A 15,788-nucleotide genomic window follows, 5' to 3' on the forward strand; every position below is an offset into this window, starting at 1 on the left:
ATCATTTTCGATAATTCGATCCCTTATCCGGAAGATGATGGAAAGGATTGGATGAAGTGGCTGGCTCATGTCAGGGTGGTGAGTGGTGACAAGTGCATATTTTTGTTCTTTTATATAAAATCCGGGTCAGTACAATTATATAAATAACGTAACATTTGTTCTTTTAACAACTATTTCTCCTGCGCTAGGGCTTTTGGTTTGAGCGACACCAGACACGTCGCCTCTCCCACGCTTCCCGCCCGTTGTTGCCAGTGTCCCTGTCGCCAGTTCGGGTACGTCTTCTCCCACATCTTTTCCTCCTTCGCCTCTTCTTCTTGCTGTTGCCCTTTTTTTTTTTTTTATTTGTTGATGTTCTTCTTCCTCCCCTGATAGTAGTACAGTACATTTCAACATACTGTTGTTTGTCGGTACGTACATTGGAACTTAACAGATGTATACAGCTCCGGCCATGCACCAACGGCTGCCGAAATTACGAACCTTGCCAAGAAAGTATATTTCAAGATATATTCTACGTGTCTCGTCTCGAATAATCATACTCTAAGTCATACCAGGCATCATCATCTACGTGCTTAAAAGGGATGAAAAACAAGATGAGGAAATATTCCTTTATCGCTATGCTTCTCGGGGTCACAGTATTATGGACTTAAATTGGTTTTTTATCCCTCTAGCCATTTTGATTATATCTCTTTCTATAATTAACCCCTCATATGATTCATTATTATTTACACTCAAAATTTTTTCTCGATGATACATAGACATCATATGTTGATGATTAAATGCTTTCATCCGATATAAAATTCGATCCATGTATAGAAAACCTATTTTTACGATATCATGATATTCATTTTTTAAATCCATAATCCTTTTTGTCATCATATTATTCTTTGAAATAGAGCTCTTAGTAGCTCCCGAACATATCTCCGTGTGATCAAGTTCCTCGTAGGACTTCTCTCGTGTGTGTGTCGCATTGTTTCGAACTATTTCACCATGATCAATTATATTATGTCACCTCTTAGTGATATTTTTATTACATTCTAATCTTTATGAGATGAACTCGAACTGCGCTCTCTCAAGGAGTGGCCTTTGCCAGTACATCATCGGGCCTCTATCACATTCGATTGTATTTACTCATTTGGCAATTGACCTTCATCCATTCGCTCTCAAGTCATACCTAAACAAATCACAACTCTAGGGTAATCCATCGTCTAGTAGCTCTCAAAGTCTATTTACTTTGTTAAAATTGATATGTCATTATCTGGATCCTGACCTCTACCTCCTAGCACATGTAGGAAAATCTAGGGGCGACATCACATAAACAACGGAAGAACATAAAACAAAAATCTCAAAATTTTCAAAAAAAGTATTTGTCGTTATGCGAAGATTGATGCGCAAAATCCATGAAACTTCAAACCACGCGTGAGATAATTATGTTACCTAGGGAAATCGTATATCCCTGAATCCCACAGATTTGTAGGAGACGGTGAAAGAGGTTAAGCGTCATCCTCTCGAGTAGTGATCCACACAATAGGGCTATGACGATGCTCCTCAAATCTCTGAGCAAAGAGGAGAGGAGAATATTAGTTGACAACCAAGAAAACCTCTAGCTTATAAGTCATTGGTTCCCTCCTATTTATAGAGGTCCCCTATCAACTTAACCCTAATGGATCCTGCCCTATTGGGTGCTGGATCTCCATCCAACTACTTAATCCTCTTAGATTAGTGGATCTTCATCCAATATTCTCTTAATAGCTCTTATTAAATCTCATCTATAGGATCTAATAATTCGAGGGCTTTTTGGATATCCAATAAGATAGGGACTCCGGCGGATATCTCATATCCAAACCTCTATTCGTCGCAATGCTTACCATATGTGTGTGACCATCTAGACTCAATATCGAGCTGGCAGTGGAGTCATACTTGTCAAAACTCCTTCTTACTTAGTAAATTATTATCTCTATAATAATTCACTCGACTCATCGACTACATACGTACTAGGCTACTGCACCACAATCCCCAAACCATACAGGAGAATCTAATCCTTTGAGCCTATCTATCCTTAGTTACTGTGTAACTATAACCCCTCGTCCATTTAATACGTCAGAGATCGTATACTGGGCATGGTACTGTCAAGTTCATGTAGTTTTTACTCGAGTCTCACTTTGATCAAATTCTCCGGATAACTCTTTCTCTATCAATCCGAATGACCCTAGCTAGGGATTTGTTTGAGCAAGAACAACCGATGACCGGTTGTACTAGATTTGAAACTTTCATACCTATAAGTCTGGTATCAAAGAGTGGAGTACTCATACATGACATCCTTAGTGTCTCAAGCCTAATGACCATATACACCATTGGGACGACGAAATCGTTGTCTGGCAATAAGGCATCATCAACCATCTAGTATTCCGTGAGCGAATCAATCAGTGAACTCATTCTCCAATGAGCACCTGCAGTGTATCTCTAGTGTCCTCACACGAGCAACTATGATACCAGTTGCCTCCATCATATGGACGAATATACAGCATACTAATCTGTCCGGTTATCTCGATGTCCCTCTCGAGTAACCTATAACTAGGATTATTTAGGGTTTGTGTTTAAAGGTGAATCGATCTCATTATTGTGATCTCATCACGATTCGATTCTCATTGCATAGATCCATAGACATCACAATATATTCATATATGTATGTATATGTATGTATATATATGTATATGTATGTATATGTATGTATATGTATGTATATGTATGTATATATATATATGTATATATATCTATATATATGTATATATGTGTATGTATGTATATATGCGCGCACACTCACTCACTCACTCACTATATATATATATATATATATATATATATATATATATATATATATATATATATATATATATATATATATATAGTGTGTGTGTGTGTGCGCGCGCGCGCACGCGCACACAACAAACAATATAAAATGATAAAATGTCAAATAATATAATAAGCAAAAAAGAGTGTGTGTCATGTCACACATGCCATCACTCATGTGATTGGCTTGTAGGGCACCTATGATTAACAGCACAAACTCTGTTGTACATCGCTTTCTTCATGGTAACTCGAATAATAGCAACTGTAGTATATTATTGAAGAATATCCACTTCCATATCCTTTTGTCCCATGTCAACGCCTTCTGACTCTAATTCGCCTTCGTAAGTTACGTCGTCTTAGTTTCTTCGTCAAATGCTTCGCCAAGATAAGGTGCATATGCCTTGAAGCTTCCTTCGACTTTGGTATCATGTAGGTTGAGTTCGTTCCATCGGAATAAGGGACGCATGGAATGTTATAATCTCGCTCTTGCCTCTATAAGAGTTCATGTCCTTGACCTCTATATAAGGAAAGCTTCATGCCTCCGCTCTAGTTCCATCTTCTATGTCAATTCCCTTCATATAGCTTAGGGACTTCACCAAGTTCCACTCAAGCTGTTCCATTCCTTAATTTGCATTAAGTTAATAGAGGCCCTCGTACCTACCATTCCACACGTTAGTCATTCATTGAGTCTGATTTCCACGTCAACCTTAAGTGTGCATTCGTTTGGCGTTGTCTTATGTCTCTCCCCCACTTGATCTCATAATGCATTCACTAACGCATTACCTCATATGAGATCATATGGTGACTCATTGTCATTCACTTGGTCCATTGAGCTTTGTAGAATTATTGTCTTAAGGTACCCCTCCTTAATATGTGTGATATGTTTTACATAATTCTTCCTCTTAAGAATCAGGACTTATTCCTTCTAAATATTTATCTCATTGGAGTAACTTTTCTATGAGCATCATTCCCTTTGGAAGTTTCAAACACCACTATACGCTTGGACTACTCCGTCTTGCTAAACGAACAATGCTCTATTCTACCATCGTGAACGCACTTGTTAGATTACGACTCTTAATCAATACAACCCTTATTGCACCCCTCTAGGTCTACAGACACATCATTCCCATGCCGAAAATAAAATTTTAATGCTTCATGCATCAAATTTCGATCGCCTTGGGATGACCACAAACAGTCTATCGTTCCCATTCAAGCCCTAATATGAGTATCAAATTCTTCGAGTTAGTACTTTATCTTATCTTTATGAGCTTTGCACAACCCATCCTATCTTACACGATCTCATCGTTTGCCAAGTGCCCCAATTACCTTGAGCACCGTCAAGTTTGGTTGTCAACGTCGAGTTGTAGCTCAAACTCTACCATTCTAACCTTTGTGCGTTATACATTTTTTATAGCTCGTTTATCCTCGTGGTGTCTATCGCTCAAAGAGTTGATCATTCCTCTTAATGTCAATTTTCGATGCTTGCTATTAAGAACGACCCATTTCCCTACACCTCAATGCTTGTTTTCCCCAAACTATCGCATGTGTTAGTTGCCCTTAATACAACCCCGCCAGATTCTCTACGTTTGCATGCCAAGTGTTTATAAGTGTGCTTGTCCCACTCTAATATCATCTGTCATAGACTTAGTTGGTTTTACCTAAGTCATGCATCACTCTTATGTATCCGTCCGCAAAAGATCTATATCCCCGAAACCTCTTATTGTCTCTTAAGAACCTATAAAAGAGAAAACGAGTTAAAAAAATATTGAACTCGAGATTCGCTAGCAACTATTCAACAAACACTTGATAGACAATACAAATTATAAACATAGACTTTACAAGTTCTAAACAGAACAATCATACGATTGGTCTACCGCGACCAAAAGTCTTCACAAGTACCTATAGAATACTATTGCAGAACAAAACAATGAATCAACCTTGGATATTACCCCAAAGACCCATCCAACCAATTGCCATCAGAGTAACTCATAGGTGTTGTGGTTGTTGACACACTACATCATTCTACGAAACTAGAAAACCTCCAAAATGACTATTCGGATGGTTTATTTCTAAACAATTTTACCTTTACACAATCTATATTTACAAGCCTAAAACAATCACAAAAACTAACGAAAATGAAACTATCAAACCTGCTTCAAAACCTAAAAGAAAGATGAACAGTACCACACGAAATCTAAAAGAATCTGAGCGTTGCTGTTGGAGAGTCCATGATCAAACGTGCGCACAAGCAACTTCCGATTCAAGAGGATAATGGATGACTTGCCAATTCCAAAGTTTCAAATTGCACAGGCATAATGAACGGCGAGCAGCAATTGCTGCAGCTCACATCAGCACATGACAGCATCCAATAGTACAATTGTCAGGTCATCTCGTAGAGATGAACCTTTATGATCATCTGATATGGTTGATTTGTATGCATAAGATGTCATGTAACGAGTTTATCAATCGTACAGCAAGCAATTTAAATCCTATGAGGACGTTGAGTCACTTGTTGCCTGATTTCTTTGAACTGCTTGCCTTTGCTTGATCATCTCATTCCCAGCTACAAGAAAGTAAGCAGTGTGCCTGAAAAGGGAAAAAAAAGAAAAGAAAAGAAAATGAACGAAATGACGATAACGCGAGTTGATGTTTTTGGACAAAGAAATCCTGGTTGATAGATAAATGCCTGAAAAAATTCATCATTTTGACTTTTGAATCCGGATCAATGCTCGGGATGCTTTCCAATGCTTGTTCCATGTGGTACAGCCACCTCTCGGCTGCCTGATGAGTAACCGGAAACGGGGCATGTCGTCCAATCAGCGCTGGATGGCCTGCAACAATAACACCAAAGATATTATTGCTATGATGCCCTCCATTAAACCCAATGCAGTAGGAATCTTTGACAAACAGGACAAGGTGAGAATATGTTATACCGTCTTCCTAGTACAATTTGAAAAAGTAATAATCTTTTCACGATTCTATCAATAGTTAAAAGCAATACATTTCATACCTTTGATTCTTTAAGATAGCAGGTGAACAAGCAGTGCAGCATTCACAAATCACCCAACTCTGATTCATAATATAGTCAAAACTCCAAAACTTTAGAAGCTTATCATTTTTACATTTATTATATCCCGATAAGATTGTTCCAATTTATCCCCTCGGATGCTTAAAGTTTATCATTCACAAATTACCCAACCCGAAAATACAAATAACTACATGTAGATTCAACCCTTTGAAAGCATATGGTACTTTCTACTAATTGAAAGGCTCACTTGCATCATCTCTATTAGCATATAGAGAAAAAAAAGTATGAACAGAGAGAAATAGGAAGGCCAAAACATATTCTCCATTTAAAGGAACTTTTAGGGGGACAAGAATCATGTTTCCCATAACTAAATATGCATAAAACAGAAAATTCAAAGATTTATCATCTCAAGTATTCCATGAATCACACATAGTGCCATATCATCTAGGTTAAGAATCCAAGATAGATAGATTAAAGACGCACCACCAGATTAAGATTCATATCATCTAATGACTTAAACGAGGTGTGCCGACTACACTAGGACTTGAAGTTCTCTGAGTCATATGGTTAAGTCCTCTAAATTTCTTTGGATATGATAGCAAAGTACCCTGGTGCAACTTACATCTCTATGTATCCTTCACTTACTACCTACATCAACTTAAGTTCTTGACCTTTGACACATTAAACTGTCATCATCTACCCAGTACGTGAGCCCATCACAAAGTTCTTAGATTGGATCTCGATTCTACTGCGATCCAAATTCCAGAATCGACAATAACATGGAGAAAGGGTCTTGAGGTGTACATGCTCCATGGTAATTTCTTTCCAAATCAAAGATTCTAAAGAAATCACAAACATGGTCAGAGTACACATCTTCAGGTAATTTATAAAATTTGACACCCAGATTCTGTTACCAAAAGATCAAGGTTGTGTAAACCATAATTCAATATTTAAGTGAAAAAACCACACAACGTTTGCTAACTCGAATGCATAATTTCTTTTTTCCATGCTTGGATGAAAATATACCAAACACATAATTACCGTAATTTAGGACGACAAAGAGCACCAGTAAAATATAAAATTTGGGAAAGTTTGAATCCTTAATCTCCGTCACTGAACAATGAGTTACATGCTTACTTTGATTTCTTTCAAATTCAAAGATTCTAAATACATCAGAAACATAGTCAGAGTACACATCTTGAGTTAATTTATGAATCTCGACACCCAGATTCTGTTAACAAAAGATCAAGGTTATGTAAGTCATAATTGAATATGAAAGTGAAAGAAACCATTATATTTGCTAACTCAATATGCAACTTGCCTACTTTCCTGTTCGGATAAAAATGTCAATAACATAAACTACTGTAATTTAAGACAATAAGAGAGCACCCGAGGCTAAATCCATCGTCTCTTCCACAGAAGAGTATGCTAAATACTTGCTATATCTTCATGGAAAGACGAAATACAAATTCGTAAGAACCAGAGGAGGGAAACACGCAGATGAACAGCTCGATCTTGCTTGCATTCGGAGAAAATCAAAAGAGACCACCATACCGCTACACCTAAACACGAAGTGACATGTTCCCATTACCTTTCCTCTGGGAATAGAGATCGGGGCCTCCCATCCTCTGCACGAAGAACTCGTACTGGTTCTGGATCGCATCCTCCTTCTTCGAATTAGCAAAGATCGACCGGAACCACTCTTCCTCGTCATCGTAGACCCTACCGACCCAAAAGGTCAAACCCCGACGACCATAACAGACGATCGAAGAGAAAGGAAATCCCAGGGAGAATACGTTCACCTGTTGTAGAAGTTGGTGGAGAGGTCGATGAAGGGCTGGATTCCGCCGAGGGCTTGGAAGATGTTGGTGTCGTCGATGGCGAAGGCGTCGCTCGCCGCCACCCCGCTCCACTCCGACGCCTTCTGCTGTAGGGATTGCATTCCTCTTGTCTCTTAAGCTTTGTCTTTCTTTAACGGTGATCGACCGAGGATGAGATCAAACGCTGAAGAGGTATTTATATCACTCCGCGTGTGCCACGCGTTCATCGGATGGTCGAGGATGCGGCAGTATAGTGGGTTCTTTTCATTATGAAGGAGGGATTCTTTTCTTGCCCGCCTCCAACGTACCCACCTTCTAATGGCTTAGGATTCCGCTAGGAATCAAACATAGCGGACACTGGGGTCCACTAATGGTCCAGTTATTGTCAGGTACGTTTACCGCGTGCATCGTTAGCGAGTATAAGGAAATATAAATTTTTCAGTGCGCCTTTACGCCAATCGAATCCGCTCGTGGTTTTGGTCGATGCGGCGGCAGATGCTCGTGTCGTCATTTTTCACGGGAATGGCGCCACGTTAGGAAATCAAGCGTGCTCTGCAGGAGGACTGAAGCACCGTCGAAAATTTCCGGGGTGATGTGGTCTCTCTTCCTACGGGCGCAGCGCCTATGTGCCTGACGAACCAGGAGGCAGGCTTGCCATGGTCATCGAATGGCAGGTCCCACAAGCCGTGGCAGCGTCTAACGGGCAGCTGCGAAGGGCCCCAGTTGCTGACCCATGAAAAGGCGTGCCCCATGTGTTTTTGCTCCGGAGATGCTTGCACGCCAGGGGCCCATTCGGTTGGGCCCAGTTATTCCTGACCTTTTAAGTCTCTTGGAGACCCGGTCTGCGGAGCGGGCCCACCTAGCGGGTCCAATAAGCAGAGTTACAACAGAGTGGGTTTATTATCCGTCCAATAATTCAAATGAGTATAATATTTGAAACGATTAAGCATCAACAATGCATCATCGTTTCCTAATTAGTCGCTACAAGTCGTCCTAACGGAGATCACGAAGTCTAACCGCTATTAAGATGATATCTTTACGTGTGAGGCTCGAAACCAACAGAAGCTTCGGGAAAACGCCGAAGCGGTCGAGCGGGCTTTTCTGACGCCCACCGCGATCGACCGTCGAGAGTGCGAATCGGTCGATCTCCTCCGTACGATCTAGGTTCCGACGGTCGTGATGGAATCAGATCTTCAACGCACGAAACTCGACGCCGCTCTAGGCTCTTCGACCCGAGATGGTTCTAGAGAACGGACGAGACGACACCGCCGCTCTTCGTGTATCTAATCCCCCTCCTCACGGTGGCGGAAGACCTAGAGAGGAGAAGGTCTCGATCGAGAGAGCTCGCTTCGTGTTGGATCTAACAAAAGCTTGGCTCCGTTGAGGTACGATCCAAATCTCCCCTTCCTTAGATGCTTCCTTCTTGCCCAAAACCCAAGGTTTTGGTGTGCTTCGGTCGATATAGGGACCCAAAAACCCATTCTTTGGATTTTATGTTCTTAGCTTCTGTACTAGCTGTTGATCTGATTCGGATCGGTTGTGCAGCAACTTTGAGGCTTTTTTCGTTTCGATCAGGTGTTGTTTCGTGAGATTTTTGGTAATTCGTTGCTTGTGCCGTTGATATTGACGTGTTTCCGTGCGTCGATGTGCAGATCTCATTTCCTTTGGCGCCCGGGATACGAGGTAATTGTAGAGAAGATGAGTGTTGTTGGATTCGACGTCGGAAATGAGAGCTGCATTGTAGCTGTTGCCCGTCAACGCGGCATCGATGTGGTGCTCAATGATGAGTCGAAGCGCGAGACCCCGGCGGTGGTATGCTTTGGCGAGAAGCAGCGGTTCATCGGCACTGCCGGAGCGGCGTCCTCCGTGATGAACCCTAAGAACACGGTGTCGCAGATTAAACGCCTTGTTGGCCGGAAATTTTCTGATCCCGAGCTCCAGAGGGATATCCAATCGCTTCCGTTTAAGGTAACGGAAGGGCGGGATGGGTTCCCGCTGATCCATGCCAACTACCTTGGCGAGCTGAGGGCCTTCACTCCGACGCAGATTCTTGCGATGGTCCTCTCCAATCTGAAGAGTATTGCCGAGACAAATCTGCATGCGGCGGTTGTGGATTGTTGCATAGGGATTCCGGTTTACTTTACTGATCTCCAGCGGAGGGCAGTGCTGGATGCTGCTACTATTGCTGGATTGCACCCTCTCCGACTGCTCCATGAGACCACTGCAACTGCATTGGCTTATGGTATCTATAAGACAGATTTGCCAGAGAGTGATCAGCTTAATGTGGCTTTTGTTGATGTGGGTCATGCAAGCATGCAGGTCTGCATAGCTGGATTCAAGAAGGGGAAGCTGAAGATTTTGGCACATTCTTATGACCGATCACTTGGAGGGAGAGACTTTGATGAAGTGCTATTCAAGCACTTCGCTGCCAAATTTAAGGATGAATACAAGATAGATGTGTATCAGAATGCCCGTGCTTGCCTCAGGCTCCGGGCAGCATGTGAAAAGCTGAAGAAGGTTCTTAGTGCGAACCCAGAAGCACCACTGAACATCGAGTGTTTGATGGAGGAGAAGGATGTGAGGGGGTTTATTAAGAGGGAAGAATTTGAGCACATCAGTGCCCCCATATTGGAGCGCGTTAAGGGACCATTGGAGAAGGCACTTGCAGAAGCTGGCCTGAGTGTAGAGAACATACACTCGGTTGAGGTTGTTGGATCAGGCTCTCGGGTTCCTGCTATTATTAGGATATTAACAGAGTTTTTTGGGAAAGAGCCTAGACGGACCATGAACGCAAGTGAGTGTGTTGCTCGGGGCTGCGCTCTACAATGTGCTATTCTTAGTCCTACGTTTAAAGTGCGGGAATTTCAGGTATTAGATTATCCACCTATTTCATTCAATTGCAATTAGTGTCAGAGATGGTGATCATTTTTTCCTCTCACAGAAATTTTTTGTTAATGTACCACTGGGGTCTGCTCAGGGATTCCCATTTGAATTGCTGGATAACTTTTCAATCAAAATCCTTTATACTTCCAGTTGCATATAGCTAAATTGAATGGTCCATACACTGCAGAAAGGTCATAGTAGACATGTAGTTCTCTTGACAAATTTGTGAATTGATGTTGTTTGTTGGTATACTCCTGTCACTTTCTGGTGAGGTGTTTGAATCTCTTGTTTCATGTATGTTATACATTGCACTCTTAACAAGGCTCTCTGCAACTTTGCTGTATTTGTTGTCTAGATTTTAAACAAGGCTCTCTGCAACTTTGCTGTCTTTGTTGTCTAGATTTTAAGTGTTATGCAATGTTTCGTTGTCTTAACTTCTGTACTTAATATTGTTTCTTTTCCATTTTGTGTCTTTGATTCCCATTAATGTTTCTCAAATAGTTTTTGGGTAAATTATTATACAGTGCAAGAAATAGAGTATAGAGAGGAATTTGTTGCTTATGTTTAAGATTCAGGATAAGGCTTAATGTAACGAACAGCTCGCCTGTTCTTGTAACTTTTGTTGTTAATTCCAATACTCAAACTAAAATGACTTGATGATTGTTGTCTGTCTTGTTCTTGTCATGCAATAAGTGTTATTTTACATGTTATTTACTGCTGTTGCCTATTTTATCGGTTCATTCATTTCATTATGTGATCCTTGTCATGTTTATGTATATTATTATAGATTGTGGACATACTTGGACCTGTGGTTTCTTATCTTTGACAATTTTTTCTATGGTGAAAGGTTCATGAGAGTTTCCCCTTTTCAATAGCGCTGTCATGGAAAGGATCTGCCCCTGATTCTCAGACTGTTGGATCAGAAAACCAGCAGAGTTCAGTTGTTTTTCCAAAAGGGAATCCAATCCCAAGTGTCAAAGCTCTTGCATTTTATAGATCTAGAACTTTCACAGTTGATGTTGTGTATGCTGATGTGGGTGATTTGCAAGTTCCAGCGGAAATTTGCACATACACGGTAACTAGCATATACAAAAACATCCCGCCATATCATTCGTATTATGTGTTTCTTGTTCTTCTTGACAGCAAATATCTTGTTGGACAGATTGGTCCTTTCCAAACCAGCAAAGGTGAGCGTGCTAAGTTGAAAGTAAAAGTTCGGTTGAATCTCCATGGAATTGTTTCTATTGAGTCGGCCACTGTAAGTCATAAGTAGTATCTCTTTCTAATTTGTGGTCCTTAGTCTTGAATCCTATACACCTCAAAAGTAATATATATCCTACTTGGTGCAGATGTTGGAAGAAGAGGAAGTTGAAGTTGCAGTATCCGACACGGCAGAGGTGACAAAGGAGTCTATGGACATGGATGAAGCAACAAAATTTTCCTCTAAAACTGAAAATGATGAAAATTGTTCCTCCAAAACTGAAAATGATGTAGACATGCAGGAAGCTGAAGGAACCACTGACAATTCTAGTGCTGGGTTCGAGAATGGAGCACCAAAGGCCAGGGAAAAGCCTGTTCAGATGGATACAGATTCCAAGGTTTGTAAATTATCTATTTTGGTCTTGTTAGCATGGTGACATTGTCGTCTGATAATTTGATCAAAAATGCTTATCTCATCGTCTGTTGTTTCTTCTAAGTAGTGGTAATTCCTTGTGTCTGGTTTTTACTGTTTCTTTATATTATATATGACGCGTGACCTGCTTTCTAATTTTAGTTTTGCTATCTTTTCTGGAATTGTATAAGTAATTATTCTTGCAATTCCATCCAATCTATGATCTGATGCCTATAGTTATTTCTTCTTTGTTATGATTATTGGAGTCTCTCATCTTTTTTATCTTAAGATTTAATGTGTTCAACAAGGGTAGTTCTGAAGTTTCTATGAGATGTGATAACACTTAGTCTGAAGTCCCCTTACTAATTGATGCTCGGTATATCTTAGTCAACCATAGAATTATTTGTCTATCATTTCATTTTGATTTTGTATTGACTTTTAAACTGATAGTAGTGAGAAAATGCATGTGTTTGCTGCTTAGCTTGTTTAGCAATGTCTCATCATATGATGCTAGTGCAAAGTAGTTACATAAACACAAACAACTGTTAAACATCTTCTTGCTGTTTCTTCTTGATATTTTGGTTTTCCAAAAATTTGAACTTTTTATGGACTTGCACCATATAAACTTCAACCCTATTAAATGTGCTACTAACGATAACTACTAGGTTGGCGTTAGACACTTTTTTATTGTGTCTTGTGGCTTAACTAACCTATGGTCGAGTGAACCACTAGTCTCAATACAGAGGTGGATGCTGATGGGTAGCATTCTGATAAAACTCATCCACTCTCTTATAGAGTTTGCCATCAGTGTTGACAGTCTCCTTTCTTGGGGCTTTTTTTTTGTCATTGGGTTTTGTCACCTCATATCACAGTTTTAATTGTAGTTGGCAGAGCACAAGAATTATGCTTTGGCCTAGCACGTATATCTTCTGAATGTTGTCTGAGCATAGTATATGATTACATTTTGTTTATCATGGAATTCATGATGTGTGAAAAGAATCCCATGGTATATAGCCTTTTATAACTTGACTCTTTGATTGGAACTTATTTACTCTACAGGTTGAAGTTTCGAAAAAGAAGGTCAAGAAAACCAATGTGCCTGTGACCGAGTTGGTTTATGGTGGGATGTTGGCTGAAGAATTGCAAAGAGCAGTCGAGAAAGAGTTTGAAATGGCCCTCCAAGACAGGGTGATGGAAGAAACGAAGGACAAGAAAAATGCCGTGGAGGCATATGTGTACGATATGCGTAACAAGGTATGGTGCATCTTATCCATCCTTCCACTACGTCATATGTGGTTTAGCCTGTTTAATTCAGCTAACACTAGATCCTTTATATGCAGTTGTATGACAAATATCAGGATTTTGTTACACCAACAGAGAAGGAAGCGCTTATCATGAAGCTTCAGGAGGTTGAGGATTGGTTGTATGAAGATGGAGAGGATGAAACAAAGGGTGTTTATGTTGCTAAGCTTGAGGAGCTCAAAAAGGTATACCTTAGGTCCAGTAGACTACTTAAAAACATCTGTTCGATGCATCTGAGGTTGGCTTGTCTAATTTCAGACGGGTGATCCGGTCGAAGAGCGTTACAAGGAATGGACAGAGAGAGGTCCTGCCGTTGATCAACTGGCTTATTGTATTAATAGTTTCAGAGAAGTGGCTTTGTCCAATGATCCCAAATTTGATCACATAGATTTAGCTGAAAAGCAGAAGGTAATGTCAAAAAAACAATGCTGCTTTCGCACCTGACTAGGTTTTGTTTTCTGAGAGCATTCCTTCTGTCAAGTGAGATCCTGCGGTAAGCTGCTTTCAGTCATAGATAGGAAAATATTTAGAAGCAGATGGTCGTGATATATGCTAGAACCTGGGATCTCTAGTTGAAATTATAAATTCTATGTGCTATCCTTTTTAGAAACCTGTGTTAGTTAATTTCAAGAGGAGACTTCCCTTTTGCTTGCTGTCTAGCGAATATGGGCAGCTTTAGAAGTTCTATTATATGCTGGTGTGGTAAACCAAACATGCTTCTTAAGTGAAGATTTGAGATGACCTTTTTTTCTCAATCTTGTATCTGCATAGTGGTCTAGAGTCTAATAGTGATGATAAAAACTGTGGTAACATGCTTGGTTTGTTGATTTGTTGTACAGGTAATTAATGAATGTGGAGAAGCAGAAGCATGGTTAAGGGAGAAGAAACAGCAGCAGGATGCTTTACCTAAATATGCCAATCCGGTTCTTCTTTCTCCGGATCTAAAGAGAAAAGCTGAGACACTAGACAGGTAAGTTCAATTATAGATGTCGTGAATATATTCAACTTGATTGTACCATCTGTGAAAAGTATATCTGTAGGACTGTTCATCTGCTTTCGAATAGAGGCCCTATGAAATCAACCTAGAGTGGTTCACTAGTTGTCTTTTGAAGGATAGATGCTATTCGTTGGCTATGCTTTATTATCCTTTTAGTTCTGTAGGACTATTAATTGTTGGTTTAGAATGTAAGAGCAGTTTCACGTCATGCTGTAATCATTTACACGTTCTTGTATGATGTTTAATTTATCCAAAATCGCTGATCCTCATTTGGAGCTGAGCAAATATGAAATGTATTCTATGCAATTAGAGGCTGAGATTTCCATGGAAAGTAATTGTGAGTGCATGTGTGAGTAGGTTTTGCAAGCCGATAATGACAAAGCCGAGGCCACCTCCACCCAAGCCACAGCCTTCTCCGACTGAGGCACCACCAGCTCAACCTCAGACCGCTGAGCAGCAGCAGGCTTCCGATGGAAGCAGACCGACACCACCTGCAACAGCTTCCGAGCCGATGGACACCGACAAATCAGGGGGTGAACCTGCAGCGTGAAGGATGATCTCAGTTTCAAACCATCCTCAGTTTGTTGGAGCAGCATGAAATGGTCAGTTGGGTACTCTTAAATCTCAGTCTTGTGTTTTACTTATTTGTAGCAAATGTGGATTGTCGTGAAATCCAGCGAGAAAGGTGTCCTTTTGGGGTTTGGGGGGTCTTTAATCCGGCAAATTGGTTCCTCCTGTTGAAATCTGCCAATTTTACAGCTTCACCTGTTTTGGTTTAATTTATGGCAATACATCGGACATCATTCATATGCGATCTTTTCTCGTCTTTTCTTATTGCTTGTGTGAATGATGTGAGCTAATGACATGATCATTACCCAGCAGACCAATAAATCTTAAGAGGAGAGCTCATCGTCTGGATTGCTTCCTGGGAGTGGGTTTGGTACGTTGCAAGAATAATAAAAGAAAATGTGTGAACTTCTTTTCATTGTCTATTTGATTGAGAATACTTCCAAGGCTTCGTTCATTAATGCTTCGTATTCTTTTCCCCGAAAAATAGGTCAATTAGAATGATAAAAATGATGCCATCTTGGCAATTTATTAATATATTAATCAAAATGTTATCAAATAATCTCTCATATATAATTAAGTTTCTGACATCTGAAACCACAAAACAGCATAAAATGTGACAATAATTAAGGGATAATTATGCACTAACAAGATTAGTAGGATGGATTTCGTGGGTGTATCTATCTTCAATTCTTTTGTGCTGAAGCCGTCGAACGTAGCACCACTAATCTG

At 40.3% G+C, this 15,788-nt stretch overlaps 2 protein-coding genes and 1 long non-coding RNA gene across 6 annotated transcripts; 2 read left to right on the forward strand and 1 right to left on the reverse strand.

Annotated features, from left to right (window-relative positions):
- Positions 1-84: 84 nt before the first annotated feature.
- Positions 85-875, forward strand: LOC135678553 (uncharacterized). The gene is made up of 2 exons (XR_010515002.1): positions 85-272; positions 431-875. It is a non-coding gene; the product is annotated as an uncharacterized LOC135678553 (long non-coding RNA).
- Positions 876-5,106: 4,231 nt separating this feature from the next.
- Positions 5,107-7,866, reverse strand: LOC135678554 (two-on-two hemoglobin-3-like). Its single transcript, XM_065191485.1, has 4 exons — positions 7,678-7,866; positions 7,467-7,597; positions 5,534-5,678; positions 5,107-5,433 (listed from the first exon to the last, which is right to left on the reverse strand). Exons 1-4 carry the CDS (start codon positions 7,815-7,817, stop codon positions 5,337-5,339), a joined length of 513 nt encoding a protein of 170 aa, XP_065047557.1. The 5' UTR covers positions 7,818-7,866; the 3' UTR covers positions 5,107-5,336.
- Positions 7,867-8,760: 894 nt separating this feature from the next.
- LOC103991275 (heat shock 70 kDa protein 15) lies at positions 8,761-15,300 on the forward strand. 4 transcript variants are annotated; one of them, XM_065191487.1, is made up of 11 exons: positions 8,761-9,080; positions 9,348-10,563; positions 11,426-11,653; positions 11,741-11,836; positions 11,928-11,975; positions 12,081-12,176; positions 13,250-13,444; positions 13,531-13,677; positions 13,751-13,900; positions 14,332-14,462; positions 14,847-15,300. In XM_065191487.1, exons 2-11 carry the CDS (start codon positions 9,394-9,396, stop codon positions 15,037-15,039), a joined length of 2,454 nt encoding a protein of 817 aa, XP_065047559.1. In that variant the 5' UTR covers positions 8,761-9,080; positions 9,348-9,393; the 3' UTR covers positions 15,040-15,300. The 4 variants fall into 4 exon arrangements, with proteins under 4 accessions (XP_065047559.1, XP_009408938.2, XP_065047560.1 ...); XM_065191488.1 differs by lacking the exon at positions 8,761-9,080 and adding an exon at positions 9,115-9,270; XM_009410663.3 differs by having other exon boundaries at positions 11,928-12,176.
- The last annotated feature ends 488 nt before the right edge of the window (positions 15,301-15,788 follow it).

Source organism: Musa acuminata, chromosome BXJ1-7 (genome assembly GCF_036884655.1).
Source record: "Musa acuminata AAA Group cultivar baxijiao chromosome BXJ1-7, Cavendish_Baxijiao_AAA, whole genome shotgun sequence".
In the NCBI taxonomy this organism is placed as follows: Eukaryota; Viridiplantae; Streptophyta; class Magnoliopsida; order Zingiberales; family Musaceae; genus Musa; species Musa acuminata.

Bases quoted from the DNA above. Each gene is read 5' to 3' on its own strand.
- LOC135678554 (XM_065191485.1), bottom strand. From the start codon at position 7,817: ATGCAATCCCTACAGCAGAAGGCGTCGGAGTGGAGCGGGGTGGCGGCG. The intron at 7,598-7,677 runs GTGAACGTATTC...TTGGGTCGGTAG, and splicing joins TCCACCAACTTCTACAACAG to GGTCTACGATGACGAGGAAG. The intron at 5,434-5,533 runs GCATTTATCTAT...TTCCCTTTTCAG, and splicing joins AAAATGATGAATTTTTTCAG to GCACACTGCTTACTTTCTTG.
- LOC103991275 (XM_009410663.3), top strand. From the start codon at position 9,394: ATGAGTGTTGTTGGATTCGACGTCGGAAATGAGAGCTGCATTGTAGCT. The intron at 10,564-11,425 runs GTATTAGATTAT...CTATGGTGAAAG, and splicing joins TTAAAGTGCGGGAATTTCAG to GTTCATGAGAGTTTCCCCTT. The intron at 11,654-11,740 runs GTAACTAGCATA...CTTGTTGGACAG, and splicing joins CGGAAATTTGCACATACACG to ATTGGTCCTTTCCAAACCAG.